The sequence below is a fragment of the Notolepis coatsorum genome, assembly GCF_963971535.1.
Source record: "Notolepis coatsorum genome assembly, chromosome: 1".
NCBI lineage: Eukaryota > Metazoa > Chordata > Actinopteri > Aulopiformes > Paralepididae > Notolepis > Notolepis coatsorum.
In genome coordinates, this window is record NC_140165.1 from 53,115,907 (window position 1) to 53,133,716 (window position 17,810).

Genomic DNA, 17,810 nt, shown 5'->3' on the forward strand with positions numbered 1-17,810 from the left:
CTCTCTCTCTCTCTCTCTCCTCTCTCTCTCTCCCTCTCTCTCTCTCTCCCCCTCTCCAGTCAGACGTGGTTCACCAGAGTGCGTATGAGCTCATCCACACAGACGATCGTGCTCTGTTCCGGAGGCAGCTACACTTTGCCCTGAACCCCAACCCCCACCCGTTTGACGTGGCCCAAGACGGAGAGAGTGAGTAGAGTGACAATTCACCGTTATTTGTTCATATTCCCAGTTCCGTTCCATCCGGGCAGACAAGAGTTTTCTATATATTTTTTTTCTTTCTATAATCTATAATACATTTCCTACCCCAGACCTCCATTTTCTTTCCTCCTGCATTTGTTTACATACATGTTGCGCGGCACACCTCAGGCTCTGCCAGAGAGGTCTGATGGATCACACCTCAGGCTCTGCCCAGAGAGGTCTGGATGGATCACACCTCAGGCTCTGCCAGAGAGGTCTGGATGGATCACACCTCAGGCTCTGCCCAGAGAGGTCTGGATGGATCACACCTCAGGCTCTGCCCAGAGAGGTCTGGATGAATCACACCTCAGGCTCTGCCCAGAGAGGTCTGGATGGATCACACCTCAGGCTCTGCCCAGAGAGGTCTGGATGGATCACACCTCAGGCTCTGCCCAGAGAGGTCTGGATGAATCACACCTCAGGCTCTACCCAGAGATGTCTGGATGAATCACACCTCAGGCTCTGCCAGAGAGGTCTGGATGAATCACACCTCAGGCTCTACCCAGAGATGTCTGGATGAATCACACCTCAGGCTCTGCCCAGAGAGGTCTGGATGGATCACACCTCAGGCTCTGCCCAGAGAGGTCTGGATGGATCACACCTCAGGCTCTGCCCAGAGAGGTCTGGATGAATCACACCTCAGGCTCTGCCCAGAGAGGTCTGGATGAATCACACCTCAGGCTCTGCCCAGAGAGGTCTGGATGGATCACACCTCAGGCTCTGCCCAGAGAGGTCTGGATGGATCACACCTCAGGCTCTGCCCAGAGAGGTCTGGATGAATCACACCTCAGGCTCTGCCCAGAGAGGTCTGGATGAATCACACCTCAGGCTCTGCCCAGAGAGGTCTGGATGGATCACACCTCAGGCTCTGCCCAGAGAGGTCTGGATGAATCACACCTCAGGCTCTGCCCAGAGAGGTCTGGATGAATCACACCTCAGGCTCTGCCCAGAGAGGTCTGGATGAATCACACCTCAGGCTCTGCCCAGAGAGGTCTGGATGGATCACACCTCAGGCTCTGCCCAGAGAGGTCTGGATGAATTGACTGTATAATACATGACTAAACTCCAACCCACACATCAGACCAAAACAAAGAATGTAAACAAAGTGCAATATCAAGCAATCACATGTCTTTATTCTCCAGTTGATTGATTGAGCTCTTGATACAAAGAGTAACACTATACAACAGATAGATATACAACTTTAATTGTATTTGCGGTATTTTCTGTCTGTAAAATGGTTTTAGATTAGATTCGATTCAAATGTATTGTCATCATACAGCACAAATACAGTACAACGTAAATAAGTTGGCATCTAACCAGAGTGCAAATGTAAAGTAAAGTGCATAATAATATACCGGATAGGTGTGTAATATACTGTGTATATACAGTAATTTACAGTGTAACAAGTGATTAAATGGAATACATATAACAAAGCTACTGAATATGCTAATCTGATGTATGTACAGTATTATTATGTACAGAGATACAAGTATGAATACACTATGGTAGTAAGTTAGACTGGCCAATGGGATATAGGTATGGGATATATACAGATATAGATATAGATAGTATACAGTATATATTATGCAGTGTGTACATTTTGGTATGGTTCGTGTATGTTGGTAAGTTTGTAAACACCAAAGTGTATTTGTTAAGAATGTAGGTTGAAATGGTAAATGTAGAATATGATGCCATTTGGCCTGATGGTGGCACTGTAGTGTGTGTCTCTCCTTCGCATATCTTAAGAACCGTCCGTACTGCTGAGGTCCCAAGGGAGCGCAGTGTCAAGTGTCAAGTTGATCGGATGAGCAGTTCAACGCTGTAAGCAGCCATACCACAGGTCTCCACAACGCTGTAAGCAGCCATACCACAGGTCTCCACAACGCTGTAAGCAGCCATACCACAGGTCTCCACAACGCTGCAAGCAGCCATACCACAGGTCTCCACAACGCTGTAAGCAGCCATACCACAGGTCTCCACAACGCTGTAAGCAGCCATACCACAGGTCTCCACAACGCTGCAAGCAGCCATACCACAGGTCTCCACAACGCTGTAAGCAGCCATACCACAGGTCTCCACAACGCTGCAAGCAGCCATACCACAGGTCTCCACAACGCTGCAAGCAGCCATACCACAGGTCTCCACAACGCTGCAAGCAGCCATACCACAGGTCTCCACAACGCTGCAAGCAGCCATACCACAGGTCTCCACAACGCTGCAAGCAGCCATACCACAGGTCTCCACAACGCTGCAAGCAGCCATACCACAGGTCTCCACAACGCTGCAAGCAGCCATACCACAGGTCTCCACAACGCTGCAAGCAGCCATGCCACAGGTCTCCACAACGCTGTAAGCAGCCATACCACAGGTCTCCACAACGCTGTAAGCAGCCATACCACAGGTCTCCACAACGCTGCAAGCAGCCATACCACAGGTCTCCACGACGCTGCAAGCAGCCATACCACAGGTCTCCACAACGCTGCAAGCAGCCATACCACAGGTCTCCACAACGCTGCAAGCAGCCATACCACAGGTCTCCACAACGCTGTAAGCAGCCATACCACAGGTCTCCACAACGCTGTAAGCCAGGGGCCAAGCAATTGGCCCTCTCCAAATCAGCACGTGCTCTGAATGGCCACGCCCCCGACAACACTGCAAGCAGCCATACCAGAAGCCAAGCGCTTGGTCCCCGAACAGCCACGCTCCGAACGGGCGCCGCACTTGTTTAACTAAATGTGGGACACAACTTGCTGGACATGAACATTAAATCATATTTTCTCCTGCATTGCTGGGGTTTGTTTTTATTCTTTATTTCTACAGGCGAGCAGATCAGTGAGGACATCGACAGCAGCCTGGTGACCTACGACCCCCAGGTCATCCCACCGGAGAACTCCTCCTTCCTGGAGAGGAGCTTCTGCTGCCGCTTCCGCTGTCTCCTCGACAACTCCTCCGGCTTCCTGGTGAGGCCGCCATCTTGGTTCTTATTCGTTTGTTTGTTTGTTTCAATACAGTTCTCCACTATCTTATCCCAGGTGGGGGAGTTCAGATATAAAAAAAAATTAAACAATAGACAGAATCACGACAAACAACATTAGGTTGTTACTAAAGTGCGAAGCCAGTATGGTCCTTTTTAAGTGGTCACATTAGAGGACCCAGATTTCATAGTACTTACAGGTTGGTAGGCTGATGATGATGGTGATGATGATGTAGTAGCTAGCTAGATAACCCTCTTTGGTGTGTGTGTGTGTGTGTGTGTGTGTGTGTGTGTGTGTGTGTGTGTGTGTGTGTGTGTGTGTGTGTGTGTGTGTGTGTGTGTGTGTGTGTGTGTGTGTGTGTGTGTGTGTGTGTGTGTGTGTGTGTGTGTGTGTGTGTGTGTGTGTGTGTGTGTGTGTGTGTGTGTGTGTGTGTGTGTGTGTGTGTGTGTGTGTGTGTGTGTGTGTGTGTGTGTGTGTGTGTGTGTGTGTGTGTGTGTGTGTGTGTGTGTGTGTGTGTGTGTGTGTGTGTGTGTGTGTGTGTGTGTGTGTGTGTGTGCGTGCGTGCGTGCGTGCGTGCGTGCGTGCGTGCGTGCGTGCGTGCGTGCGTGCGTGCGTGCGTGCGTGCGTGCGTGCGTGCGTGCGTGCGTGCGTGCGTGCGTGCGTGCGTGCGTGCGTGCGTGCGTGCGTGCGTGCGTGCGTGCGTGCGTGCGTGCGTGCGTGCGTGCGTGCGTGCGTGTGTGTGCGTGCGCATGCATTCATCCATGTTTATGAGTGTGTGCTTACGCACTCAAGTTCATACCAATTTCCACATTTGTGTGTGTGTGTGTGTCCACTTGCGCGCATTCCAGGCGCTGAACTTCCGCGGGCGTCTCAAATACCTCCACGGGCAGAACAAGGTGTCGGACGATGGGACTGTGGGGCACCCTCCCCTGGCCCTGTTCGTCATCGCCACCCCCCTCCAGCCCCCCTCCATCCTGGAGATCAGGACCAAGACCCTCATCTTCCAGACCAAACACAAGCTGGACTTCGCCCCCATTGGCATCGACACGAGGTAATAGGGCTGAGCCCAAACGTTCGAACGTTCGTTCGTTACGTTGGCATTTGAATTCTAAATCAACATTCAAATGTTTTATAAAAAAAAGAAATATATAATAACAATAATTAAAAAAAAAAAAATCCTATTCATTCTGTTTAAACCAATGTTTTTTTTCTTTTTTTTCACAGTTGCAGATAAACTAGATTAGGCTACACTAATATTATAGTATAAAAAAATTGATGAGTTATATTTATTAAAGAAAGTTGATTTAATTGATTTAGTTGGGCTGGGGCTTCTCCCTGGGCTGGGGCTGGTAAGTTGATATAAAATAAAAATAAAATACTAATTTAATCAGATTAATCACTTTATTCAAATTGAGGATTTAGTTTGAGGATATAAAAAAAAAATATATATATATATATATATATATATATATATATATATATATATATATATATATATATAAAAAAAGAAAAAGTGAAAATAATTTTTTTTTTAAATGTTTAATTAAAAACTAAGGTTCGAACGTCCAATGCCGCGTTTTGTCCAGGTGGTTTCGGTTGAACGGACCTTCTCCTCCCCGCTTCTGAAAAAGTGTCATAGTATTTCCAATAGACACAGAAAAGTATCATGGTACTTATATTGTTTTTTTTTAGTGACCAAAAGAAATATGGAAATACCATGATACTGTCATCTGAGATCAACTGTGTTACCGTAGTCTGTTAGTGCAGTGTGTTACCATAGTGTGTTAGTGCAGTGTGTTACCGTAGTGTGTCACCGTAGTGTGTTACCATAGTGTGTTACTGTATTGTGTACGCTTTATGCCTCATGTATAAAATAAAATCTACCAGCGTCAAAGGACACTTGCCCATACAAATTAAATTCAGCAAATAATTGCCGGATACTATCGGTGCTTCCATGTATCCTGTTGGACCCCCTACTGACGAGCAGTGCTCTCTGTAACCTTGCATTGTTGTTGTTTCCCCCCAGGGGGAGAGTGGTGCTGGGATACAGCGAGACGGAGCTGTGCATGGGCGGCTCCGGCTACCAGTTCATCCACGCCGCCGATATGATGCACTGCGCCGACAACCACGCCAGAAGTAAGCGCCTCTTAATATTCTTTCTCCGTGGCCCGTCCGCGGCAAATTGTGGCCACTCACTCACTCACTCACTCACTCACTCACTCACTCACTCACTCACTCACTCACTCACTCACTCACTCACTCACTCACTCACTCACTCACTCACTCACTCACTCACTCACTCACTCACTCACTCACTCACTCACTCACTCACTCACTCACTCACTCACTCACTCACTCACTCACTCACTCACTCACTCACTCACTCACTCACTCACTCACTCACTACTCACTCACTCACTCACTCACTCACTCACTCACTCACTCACTCACTCACTCACTCACTCACTCACTCACTACTCACTCACTCACTCACTCACTACTCACTCACTCACTCACTCACTCACTCACTCACTCACTCACTCACTCACTCACTCACTACTCACTCACTCACTCACTTATACGTGGACATTTTGCGCAGGATATTTTGTAGGTAAGTACAGTAGGTGCTTCTAGCAACGTCTTTCTCTGCGTCTCCCAGAATCACCACCTAATGAACGACATTAGCCTCATTATCCCGCTTTCAATTCCAAATACATTTATACAACACAGAATAACAGCCCCCCCCCCCCCCCCCCCCCCCTTCAAGGTCCTTCTCCTTACACACAAAGCCCTAAATGGACAGGGACCTAGCTACATCGTCAACACTCTAATAAATTCATGCCAGCAAGAACGCTGCTGGACTACTAGAGGCTCCCAGAAACAGTCAAAAGAAGATTGGTGATGCAGCCTTTGTCAACTACGCCCCAAAACTATGGAACAAACTGCCCAAAAACATTAGGGAAGCCAAACTCGCTAAATAGTTTCAAAAGATCAGGGAATCAAGAATCAAGAGGTTTATTTGTCACATACATACCAGGGCATACAGTGAAATGCGGGTGGTCATGCCCGCATCGATTGTGCAAAATACAATAATATAAATATAGGCATACAAAAATAAATAAAAATAGGTAAGACAAAATATGTGCATGATAAAAAAAAGACATGCTTAGTTCCTGAGAAACTGGGTCCTATGTACACTACTATACAATTTACAATTTGAACTCCGCCATTTTTATACTTAATGTATCTAAACTATACTATACAATACCTCCTTCCTTTAAAGTGACGTTTCCATTATTTAAAAGGGAGACTTGTTATCTTAACACAAATTGTATTTTGCCTGCACAATCTTTATATTCTGCCTACTTTTATGTTTCCTCTCTAGTGATTAAAACCGGGGACAGTGGCTTCACCGTCTTCCGGCTGCTCACCAAGTCGCGGACGTGGGTCTGGGTCCAGGCGAACGCCAGGCTCGTCTTCAAGGGAGGGAAACCAGACTTCATCGTGGCCAGACAGAGAGCTTTGACGTAATAGTTTGGAGCGATATTAAAGGGGAGAGAGAGAGAGAGAGAGAGAGAGAGAGAGAGAGAGAGAGAGAGAGAGAGAGAGAGAGAGAGAAATAATATCTTGAGTGAAGTATCTTCCTGTTGCCCCGGGACAGTTCAGTCAGTACTGTATGTGTGAACATGCATCGCTCTCTCCTAAAGCTAGAGATCAGAGAGAGAACCTGTGATGTAACTGTGATCGAAATGTTGGTGGCAATGAACTGGGTTCTGACTTTGAAAAGCCATAATATGTTTGTGTGAGCTTTTATACCCAAATTAGGTTTTAATTCTGGTTCAGACCAGCTTTAGGAGAGAGCAGTGAGTGTTCACAAATACAGACTGAACTGTCCAGGGGCACAGGAGAAATGTGAATTTTTCCTTTTACCGGGCAACATTTCCTTCTTGGGAAAAGGTAAATGATCGGCATGGTTATAAAAAATACACATGTTTTGTTTTTTTTGTCACGCAGTAATGAAGAAGGGGAGGAACAGTTGCGACTCAGGCGGTTGCAGCTGCCGTTCAACTTCGCCACCGGGGAAGCGGTGCTCTATGACATGCTGCCCACCCTGGACGACCCCAACCAGGGCTCGGCCGCCAAGCAGAGGAGGACGGAGGACCTCTCCATCAGCCCGGCCTCCGTGCTGGGCAGCATGATGCTGCAGGACCAGTCCATCTACTGCCCGGACAACGACAACAGCCTAAGCACCCTCGACGACATGGCCTTCAGGGACACCCACGCCTTGGTCAATGTCCCCGGGGACACGTGGCAGCATCCTGCGCCGGGCTCCGCGGACCTGGTCAAGGCCGAGGCCACGATGCAGGACATGATGGACACCCTTCAGCAGATCATCAGCAACGGCGACCTCAGCGCTGCCCTTGACGTGAATCCCCTGGAGCTCAAGGACTGGGAGAACACCCTGCTGAGGATGAGCTCCGTGACGGGCGAGATGTCCGAGGACCTGGACGAGATCCTCAGTAACGACATTCTGTCCTACGTAGAGGAGCAGCTTCTGAAGGAAGGCGAACTCAAGTTCCCGGATCTGCTGGAGGGTGTGCCGGCCTGCCTTTCCACTTTGGACCTGCAGAACCCTATGAGTGCTGGGGGACAGAACTTCAACTGGCCCATGGATCCACAGAACCAGATGGTTCTCAGCGGGGGGATGATTCTGGCTGAGAAACAGATTTCTCTCCAGGGGACGGTGAAGCTGACCCACATGGGTCCTCAGATGGTCTCTGCTGGATTAAATGGGCCAACCCTTCAGCAGATCGCCTCAAACAACACCATGGGCCACTCAGTGGGTCCTTACTCTGACCTCAGTACTTCAAACAGCCTGGGCAATGCAGTGGCCTTCAACCCAGCATCGGTGGACTCTTGTGCCCAAACGCAGAACAAGTTCAGAGGCCTGCCAGCCACGAACAAGCAGAATGGCCTTGGACCATGCTCTCTCAGGCAAACTTCAGCCAATCACCTTCACTCCAGCCAGATGGTTGAGGCAATCCAGAACCGCCTCCCGCCCGGGCTTCTCGATCTACCGATTGGCCTCCAGGATCAAAGCACAGTGAGGCATGTAAATCATATGGCCCCTTGTCAGAAAGGCCAGTGGATCCCCTCTAAGTCCAGTTCAAACCCAGCCGACAACTTTGTGGACACGTACAGCCAGAATATTTCAAATCAGCAGGATATGGTTTTAGATCCGTCTCCTTCCAGCTGCTTGCAAGGACACTTTTCACTTCAGACGCAGAACGGTGAAAATCAGAGACAATCTTGGCGGCAGCAGCAGCAGCAACAGCTGCCCACCCGGGTTCAAAATGGACACCAGCACATGGGCAGCTGCTTCAACCAGGTGTCGCTGGAGTTTCAAAGAACTTCTCTCGCCAGAGTCGTGATTCCCACCCAGGACTCCCCAAACTGCAGGCCGATGTTCCGGCCTCAAAAGACTCAGAACATGGTGTTCCCCGTTCAAGGGGAGCCGGAGACCCTGCCGCTCGTGCCTTCCAGCAGCTGTTTGTACGGAGGCGGAACCCCCTCGGTCCCCGTCAATGGAGTACACCTCGGCCAGACGGGCCAAGGGACCGCTCCGACCCCTTCCTGTCAGCGGCTGACCGCCCCCAACAACCACGTGAATCCATCCAAGAGCTCGTGTTTTTTCCAGGGGATCCCCAGTGGACCCATGGGGGGGATGCCGGTTCTCCCGCCGAGGGACGTGGACGTCTTGTCCTGTCAGGTGGCCCTAGGCCTCACGCCTGACAGCCTCATGTCGCAGCAGCAGCAGTACCTCAACTGCAACGAGCAGGTAAACTGGCACAGTTCACTTTGCTCATCCCATCAGAAGATTAACATTTGCAAACCACAACCAGTGTGGTGTGTGTGTGTGTGTGTGTGTGTGTGTGTGTGTGTGTGTGTGTGTGTGTGTGTGTGTGTGTGTGTGTGTGTGTGTGTGTGTGTGTGTGTGTGTGTGTGTGTGTGTGTGTGTGTGTGTGTGTGTGTGTGTGTGTGTGTGTGTGTGTGTGTGTGTGTGTGTGTGTGTGTGTGTGTGTGTGTGTGTGTGTGTGTGTGTGTGTGTGTGCGTGCGTGTGGTGTGGTGTGTGTGTGTGTAAAGAACCCGCCAACATTTTGGGAAATTAGCTTATCTTCTTCTCCAGAGAGAGACAAGAAGATAGAGACCAGTTTCCTCTCTGTGCGTTCAGTAGAAAGCTAGCTGGCTGCATGTTAGCCTAGCTTAGCACAATGAACGGAAGGCATGTTCCTGTATAAAATATTGGCATGTTCCTTTAACACTGGAACTGATTGAGATTACCAACAGGAAATCAATATTGATGTCTGGGTGCAGGCTTTCTACTGATGAGATTCTAATTTACCGACCAAATGTAAAATCGAATGGCCCATATCGTGTAATACATGCGTGGTCATAAAGGAATGCATGAAAACATTGTTAGGGGAAGTAATCATAAGTAATAATAATAATAATAATAATAATAATAATAATAATAATAATAATAATAATAATAATAATAATAATAATAATAATGCATTCAATAACATTGAATAACATTGAATGGGGAACCATTTACATAACGTTAACATAATTATCAAGCATAGTGTAGCTTGTCCTGTGTACTCCATACTTGTCGCCTTGCTGATAGATTGGTTTGCTTTGCTGTTTTTTCTTTTGGCTGGTACTGCCTCAATGTTTTCTGCATGTTCCTCATTGTTAACGTTAGTACTGGGTACGTTTATATAAAGAGACATCTGTAATCGCTGTGGCTTTGTGTCACCAGAAGGTAATGTCACTCGCCAGAAAATGCACTCCCTCTCTCTCATCGCAGGACAAGGCAGTGGTCTATGCATTCAGGAAGGCACGACTGCCATACACTAACGCATAATCACTCACCACAGTCAGTAATATTGTAATATAGTGTAATATTTCTTCTTTTTTCTACCGGCCACGATGGCCGTCAAGATATATATTTGCCGGCCAATTGAAATTCTAGATCGGCCCGTAAATACCGGCCAGCGGAAACCCTAAAACTACTTCTACTACCTTGTACTCCATTTGCTCCTTTCCATCCTAAACATGAATCACTCGTAATGTTGTTCTGTTTTCCCTCCCGCAGATCAACGGCCGTCCAATAGCAGGGAGTGGAGGAGGCTTCCCTTTCCCTTCACTGCCCAACGGGAAGACATATTACTCCGAGAACGGCCAGACCGACTGTCGTGACTTCTAGAAGAAGGAGCCCAGCCTAGCCGTCCCGTAACGGAGCAACGGGGGGGTTGAGGAGAAATAAATACCCTGGTCTCTAGGCCTTGTCCGCGCGTACACAGGTGTTTTTGAAACCGTAGCCTTTCGTCCACAGTGCAAACTGCGTTTTTAGGTCACTGAAACCGGACCTTTTTGAAACCCCCAGCCAGGGTGAAGATTTTTTTTTGTATGTGATTCTGACAGTGTATCTGTGTGGACGGGGGAAACCGGAGCCTGTGGAAAACACTAACATCATGACTGATGGCCCTGTCCATATGGATATGTTTGCAAACCAGAGTATTTTCTCTGCAATCAGGACCAGGGAGAGCTCCCTGCAGCCTGCCATCCAGGTCATTTCATGTGAGATTTTTTCGAAAACACTGTTGGTGTGGAGGGGATTTTCTTTTTTGGAAAACAACAAAAAAATACCTGTGTGCGTGCGGACCAGGCCTGAGAGTGACTACAAGGTTCCCGGGGAACGTAAAGACATGTGTTTGCAGGGACGTACGAGGAGCACCGTGCGAGACACCCCACACCTCCCTTTCTCCATTTTCAGACAGAGCACTTAGGAAGAGAGAGAAGTGCGCTGACGTCGCTGGGGTCAACGTTCGCAACAGGACTATACGTCTCCACGGAATACTTTTGCAAAGGAACATTGTTTGGAATTTTATACATCTGTATGGCATTGGTTTTTGTTTTTCATATTCATCGTATTCCATTCTACCGTCATCGCGAGGTATCCTGGCGGGCAAACAAGCGCCCGCCGTCGAATAACCCCGGGGTGACACTCCTTAAAACGACAACCACGGCCAATCGGCCGTGTTCGCGGCCTCGCAGCATTATATAGAAAACGTGTGACACTTACTGGGAATTGTGGGTGTTCTGCGTGAGAGAAGCGGTGGAAAATGCAGCCACGACGATTCTGAAACGGGGCAGAAGCGGATGATAACGTTGTGGGACGTCGCATGAGATTCTAACGCAAGTCCCGTCGCATAAAGTGCCTTTTGAGCCGTCTGGGGACCAAACCAGATTCTACCTAGTAGTCATTGATTAGGGTAACCGTGATTGACTGTACATTCTAGACAGTATGTATACAAACAACCCATTCTTTACGAGCCGCTGGTTTGAGAAGTAATCGTCAAAAAGGTTGCATTATAATCCAAATAGGCTCCACTGAGAACTGACTGATCCGAAGGAACAGAATCGACAACGCAACAGAACGATGATCAAATTGTTCGGTTCCTCTTCATCATCTCCAACACACACACTCTCACACACACGCACGCATGCACACACACTCACACATACACACACACACACACCCACACACTCACACATACTCACACACACACACACACACACACTCACACATACTCTCACACACACACACACTCACACTCACACACACACGCACACACACTCACACACACACACTCTCACACGCACACACACACGCACGCACACACACTCACACTTACACACACACACACACACACACACACACAGACACACACAATCACACACACACACCACACACACACACTCTCACACACTCTCACACTCTCACACACACTCTCACACACACACACACACACACACACACACACACACACACACACACACACACACACACACACACACACACACACACACACACACACACACACACACACACACACACACACACACACACACACACACACACACACACACACACACACACACACACACACACACACACACACACTCTCTCACACACACACACACACACACAGATTATATGACTCGGAAGGAAAAACAAAGGTTTAACGTCTGCTTTAATTTTTTTCATAATTTCTTTTTAAGTGCCTCTTTTGTATTCTTCTTAAAAGCATTTAATCAAAAGTTTTGTCATTGAGCCAGTTTCGTCCGAGTGCAGTCGTTGTTGTTGTTTTGTTGTTTGTTGTAAATGCTTCTTTCTTCTCGAACGGTAGTATTTTAGCTCGTGTTCCACGAGCGGATGTACGATCGACCGACAGAATTGTTTTTGAGATGCATATTAAAGGGATAGTCAGGCGAACGTTTCCAAATGACACCCACTTCATAGGGAGATTTCGGGAACGGACCAGGATCTATTATTTAATAATAATAATGACGACATTTACCATATAAACAAAGCCAAAGTTTACCCATTTTTTTTTTCAGTTTAATTAACCCTATTAAAGGGCAGGCCTTTCAGTTATTTTCAGACCAAAAATGTTTAAAGACAATTTTCATAAAAACATAATTATAATGTTCCAAACGTCAAGCAGGCGGCTGCTCTGCCCTTTAAAGGGTTATGTTTTTTGTTTTTGTTTTTTCTCCATCCCGCACCGTTCCCTTAAACCAGCTGCCAAAGTGTTCCCTGAGGACCGTAGTTAACTTATATCCAATAAGACAGGCAGTTATGTATACCTGTACATATAAATAACAGTTGAATGCTTATTGACAGGATGACAGTATATGAAAGGGGCTTGCACATGCCTCACCTGTTGTCATCTTACACACAAAAAGGTCTCAAAATGTTGAGACTCCAGCATAAAAAGAAACTAAAAACATGCAGTATCATTAACCAAAGGTCGCAGTCAAATTACTTCCAATTCAGTCAATTCCAAGAAGTAGAATTCCGTTGCAAAAATGCAATCCATCGTTTTGTTTTCTTCTTCTAATAATATATTTTTTTCAATTCATTCATTCTCATATCGGCATTTACTTTTGGAATGCACTGAATTGAAGAAAGAAAGAAAGAAAACTCAAAATAAATAGAATGCGCTAGAATACACCCAGCCCGAGGAAAGAATATCTTGTTTGCGTCGATTGTACCCTCTCTTCATTCACTTGTACTCTCTTTCTCTGTTTGTTTGTACCCTCTCTACGGTCATTTGTACCCTCTCCATTAATTTGTACCCTCCGTTTGCTTGTACCCTCTCTCCTTCCGTTTGTACCCTCTCTCCATTAATTTGTACCCTCTCTCCATTAATTTGTACCCTCTCTCCATCCATTTGTACCCTCTCTCCATTAATTTGTACCCGCTCTATGGTCATTTGTACCCTCTGTTTGCTTGTACCCTCTTTCCGTCCGTTTGTACCCTCCATTCATTTGTACCCTCTCTCCATTAATTTTACCCTCTCTCCATTTATTTGTACCCTCTCTCCGTTCACTTGTACCCTCTCTCCGTTCACTTGTACCCTCTCTCCGTTCACTTGTACTCTCTCTTTTCGTGTGTACCCTCTCTCCATTAATTTGTACTCTCTCTCCATTAATTTGTACCCTCTCTCCGTCCGCTTGTACCCTCTCTCCGTTCACTTGTACCCTCTCTCCGTTCACTTGTACCCTCTCTCCATTCACTTGTACCCTCTCTCCGTTCACATGTACCCTCTCTCTGTTTCACATGTACCCTCTCTCCGTTCACTTGTACCCTCTCTCTGTTTCACATGTACCCTCTCTCTGTTTCACATGTACCCTCTCTCTGTTTCACATGTACCCTCTCTCCGTTTCACATGTACCCTCTCTCTGTTTCACATGTACCCTCTCTCTGTTTCACTTGTACCCTCTCTCTGTTTCACATGTACCCTCTCTCTGTTTCACATGTACCCTCTCTCTGTTTCACTTGTACCCTCTCTCTGTTTCACATGTACCCTCTCTCTGTTCACATGTACCCTATCTCTGTTTCACATGTACCCTCTCTCCGTTTCACATGTACCCTCTCTCTGTTTCACATGTACCCTCTCTCTGTTTCACATGTACCCTCTCTGTTTCACATGTACCCTCTCTCTGTTCACATGTACCCTCTCTCTGTTTCACATGTACCCTCTCTCTGTTTCACATGTACCCTCTCTCTGTTTCACTTGTACCCTCTCTCTGTTCACATGTACCCTCTCTCTGTTTCACATGTACCCTCTCTCTGTTTCACATGTACCCTGTACCCTCTCTCTGTTTCACATGTACCCTCTCTCTGTTTCACTTGTACCCTCTCTCTGTTTCACATGTACCCTCTCTCTGTTCACATGTACCCTCTCTCTGTTTCACATGTACCCTCTCTCTGTTTCACTTGTACCCTCTCTCTGTTTCACATGTACCCTCTCTCTGTTCACATGTACCCTCTCTCTGTTTCACATGTACCCTCTCTCTGTTTCACTTGTACCCTCTCTCTGTTTCACATGTACCCTCTCTCTGTTTCACATGTACCCTCTCTCTGTTTCACATGTACCCTCTCTCTGTTTCACTTGTACCCTCTCTCTGTTTCACATGTACCCTCTCTCTGTTCACATGTACCCTCTCTCTGTTTCACATGTACCCTCTCTCTGTTTCACTTCTACCCTCTCTCTGTTTCACATGTACCCTCTCTCTGTTTCACATGTACCCTCTCTGTTTCACATGTACCCTCTCTCTGTTTCACATGTACCCTCTCTCTGTTTCACATGTACCCTCTCTCTGTTTCACATGTACCCTCTCTCTGTTTCACTTGTACCCTCTCTCTGTTTCACATGTACCCTCTCTCTGTTCACATGTACCCTCTCTCTGTTTCACATGTACCCTCTCTCTGTTTCACTTGTACCCTCTCTCTGTTTCACATGTACCCTCTCTCTGTTCACATGTACCCTCTCTCTGTTTCACATGTACCCTCTCTCTGTTTCACTTCTACCCTCTCTCTGTTTCACATGTACCCTCTCTCTGTTCACATGTACCCTCTCTCTGTTTCACATGTACCCTCTCTCTGTTTCACTTGTACCCTCTCTCTGTTTCACATGTACCCTCTCTCTGTTCACATGTACCCTCTCTCTGTTTCACATGTACCCTCTCTCTGTTCACATGTACCCTCTCTCTGTTTCACATGTACCCTCTCTCCGTTCACATGTACCCTCTCTCTGTTTCACATGTACCCTCTCTCTGTTTCACATGTACCCTCTCTGTTTCACATGTACCCTCTCTCTGTTCACATGTACCCTCTCTCTGTTTCACATGTACCCTCTCTCTGTTCACATGTACCCTCTCTCTGTTCACATGTACCCTCTCTCTGTTTCACATGTACCCTCTCTCCGTTCGATGTCCAATAGGAAAAACGGAACCACTATTTAAAGTCACGTCAGTCGAGTTAAGAACAATTTCTTCTATTTTTTTCCCCTCCTCTTTCTTTCTCGGTTTAATTTATTGATTTTATTGCTCTAGGGTTATAATTTCAGCACCAGACCAGTCTGCAATACTAAGGAAGTAAAAACAAACGTTTTATTTAATAAATAAAGGCAGCTACTGCTGAGGTGGACGCGTGTGGTTTCAAAAACTCGACACTGGCCACTGGTGGAAGAAAAAAAATCAACTGTAACCAAAATGTTACAAATTCATTTCTTGGGTGGGTGTAGAAGTATATCAACTAAAGTGCCTTTATCGGTTTTGATTGTCTGTTGATCTGATGAAACAATGTGATCCTTGTGGCACTTATCTAGAAAACATAAATAAATAAAGATGCCTTCAATGCCTTAAATGCCTTTTGAAAAGTTCGGATGCATTCTGAGAACGCCCCCCCCCCCCCCCCCCCCCTCCCGCTTTGGTGTAATTGACCCATATCAAACCCCGCCCCCCTCTTTTCTCGCTCCTCCAATCACAACTGTTGGTAGCAAGTTGAACCAACAGTTGCGGTTGGAGGATCAAGAGAGGGGGGCGGGGTTTGAGACGGGTCAGTTTCATAGCACTCGTGCCTGTCTCCATACCCGGAGTGCTGGTGTGTTCAGCTCTGTGGCAGCCGCTGTATTCCACGTGAAAGTAGACATGAACCCTATAATCACAGTCTGTCCTCAGAAAGTATTTGATATATCTTCATTTTTCCCCCCTTTGCTTCAAAGTAAAAGAAGCCTGTGTACTTACTGCACTTGTTTGTTTCAAACCCCGGGAGGCCAAGACTCCGAAATGCAGTATCATTGTGTACAGATGTTTTGTTTTTTGTGTTTTTAGTCAAATAGCATATTCCCATGTCATATTTCCCATATCAGACTCACGCCTGTTATTATTGTTATTATTAATTCCTTTTTTTGTACATTTTATGCACGGCATTTATGTAAACCTCTTTTACTTTTTTTAGCTTCCAACATATTAAGTATATCTTTATGGATTATTTTGTTTTTTGTCTGTCTTTCGCCTCTAACAATATCCTGTTTCATGTCCACAATATTAAATATTGTTTTTGTTCACGCCAGACCATTTGGTCTTTATTTCTATTAGATTTGGACAGAACTATTGGATCACTTTTGCTCAGTGACATTTAGTTTGCAAAGGAAGGCTCTGTGTCCTGAAGTATTTCTACTTTACTCTACTTTTACTTTACTTAATACCTTTCAAAGCAAATATCCCACTTTCTACTCCGCTACAATTATCGATAAAGTAAAGTATTTGAGTAATTGTACTTTGTTACAATACTTAAGTACTGTTTTGGGGGATTTGTACTTTACTCAAGTATTATTAGGTTTGTATACTTGTACTTTTACTTGTACTAGACCTACAAAGTACAAAGTACAAATCTCGCAGGTCCAACTATTTGAATTCGTATATTTGTTTCTCTGGCAGAACTAACGTTAACGTAATCCTGCGGCTGCACTTTATTTAAAAACAGCCAATCAAATCCCCATCAATGGAAAATGAACCCGCCCATACCCATGCTGATTGGTCCTTGTGTAAGGGGGGGGATCTTTGATTAAACACCTGCTGTCAGAAGAATAGACAGTCATAAAAAAGGTTTTTACTTTTACTTTTTAGTACTTAAGTACATTTAAAAGTAGAAACTTTTTTACATTTACTCAAGTGTGTTTTTAGCCAGATACTCTGACTTTTACTTGAGTACGATTTTGAGACGGTACCTATACTTTCACTTAAGTATAATTCCGGGGTACTTTTTACATCCCTGGCAGTAGTTAGTCACGTCAAGTCAAGTGTTCCTTCAATCTTTATTTCAACTCTAAAAATCATTGAGGGCACGGCCTCACGTCTCCAATGATGACGACCATACAAACATAATAAATACATGATAAATACAATAAAAGATTCAATAAACAAAACATCATGTGCAATCATAACAAAAATGTGTACAATCAATTAAAACAACTTCAGAGTATGGTTGGTGATTAAGGTAAACTGACCAAAGTATTTAGTTTTAGAGTTTGTTGTATGATGTTCCAGGTGTCAGGAGCACAGAAGCTAAAAGCAGACTTCAGTACAGACTCTAGGTGCTTTAAGTGTGAGCCAGTCATTGGATTGTGTAACATAGTGTCCATTGCCTTTCCCAATTAGATGGTGGTGTGTGTGTG

The 17,810-nt window shown here is 45.9% G+C and overlaps 1 protein-coding gene across 1 annotated transcript in view; it reads left to right on the top strand.

Annotated features, from left to right (window-relative positions):
* Window positions 1–14,019, top strand: part of ahr2 (aryl hydrocarbon receptor 2) — a 106,734-nt gene extending 92,715 nt beyond the window's left edge. The window contains exons 5-11 of the mRNA XM_084332046.1: window positions 60–186; window positions 3,058–3,197; window positions 4,061–4,263; window positions 5,239–5,348; window positions 6,598–6,739; window positions 7,227–9,051; window positions 10,373–14,019. Of these exons, the coding sequence (XP_084188172.1) occupies window positions 60–186; window positions 3,058–3,197; window positions 4,061–4,263; window positions 5,239–5,348; window positions 6,598–6,739; window positions 7,227–9,051; window positions 10,373–10,483 (2,658 nt within the window). The 3' untranslated portion in view covers window positions 10,484–14,019. The remainder of the gene's footprint in view (window positions 1–59; window positions 187–3,057; window positions 3,198–4,060; window positions 4,264–5,238; window positions 5,349–6,597; window positions 6,740–7,226; window positions 9,052–10,372) is intronic.
* The last annotated feature ends 3,791 nt before the right edge of the window (window positions 14,020–17,810 follow it).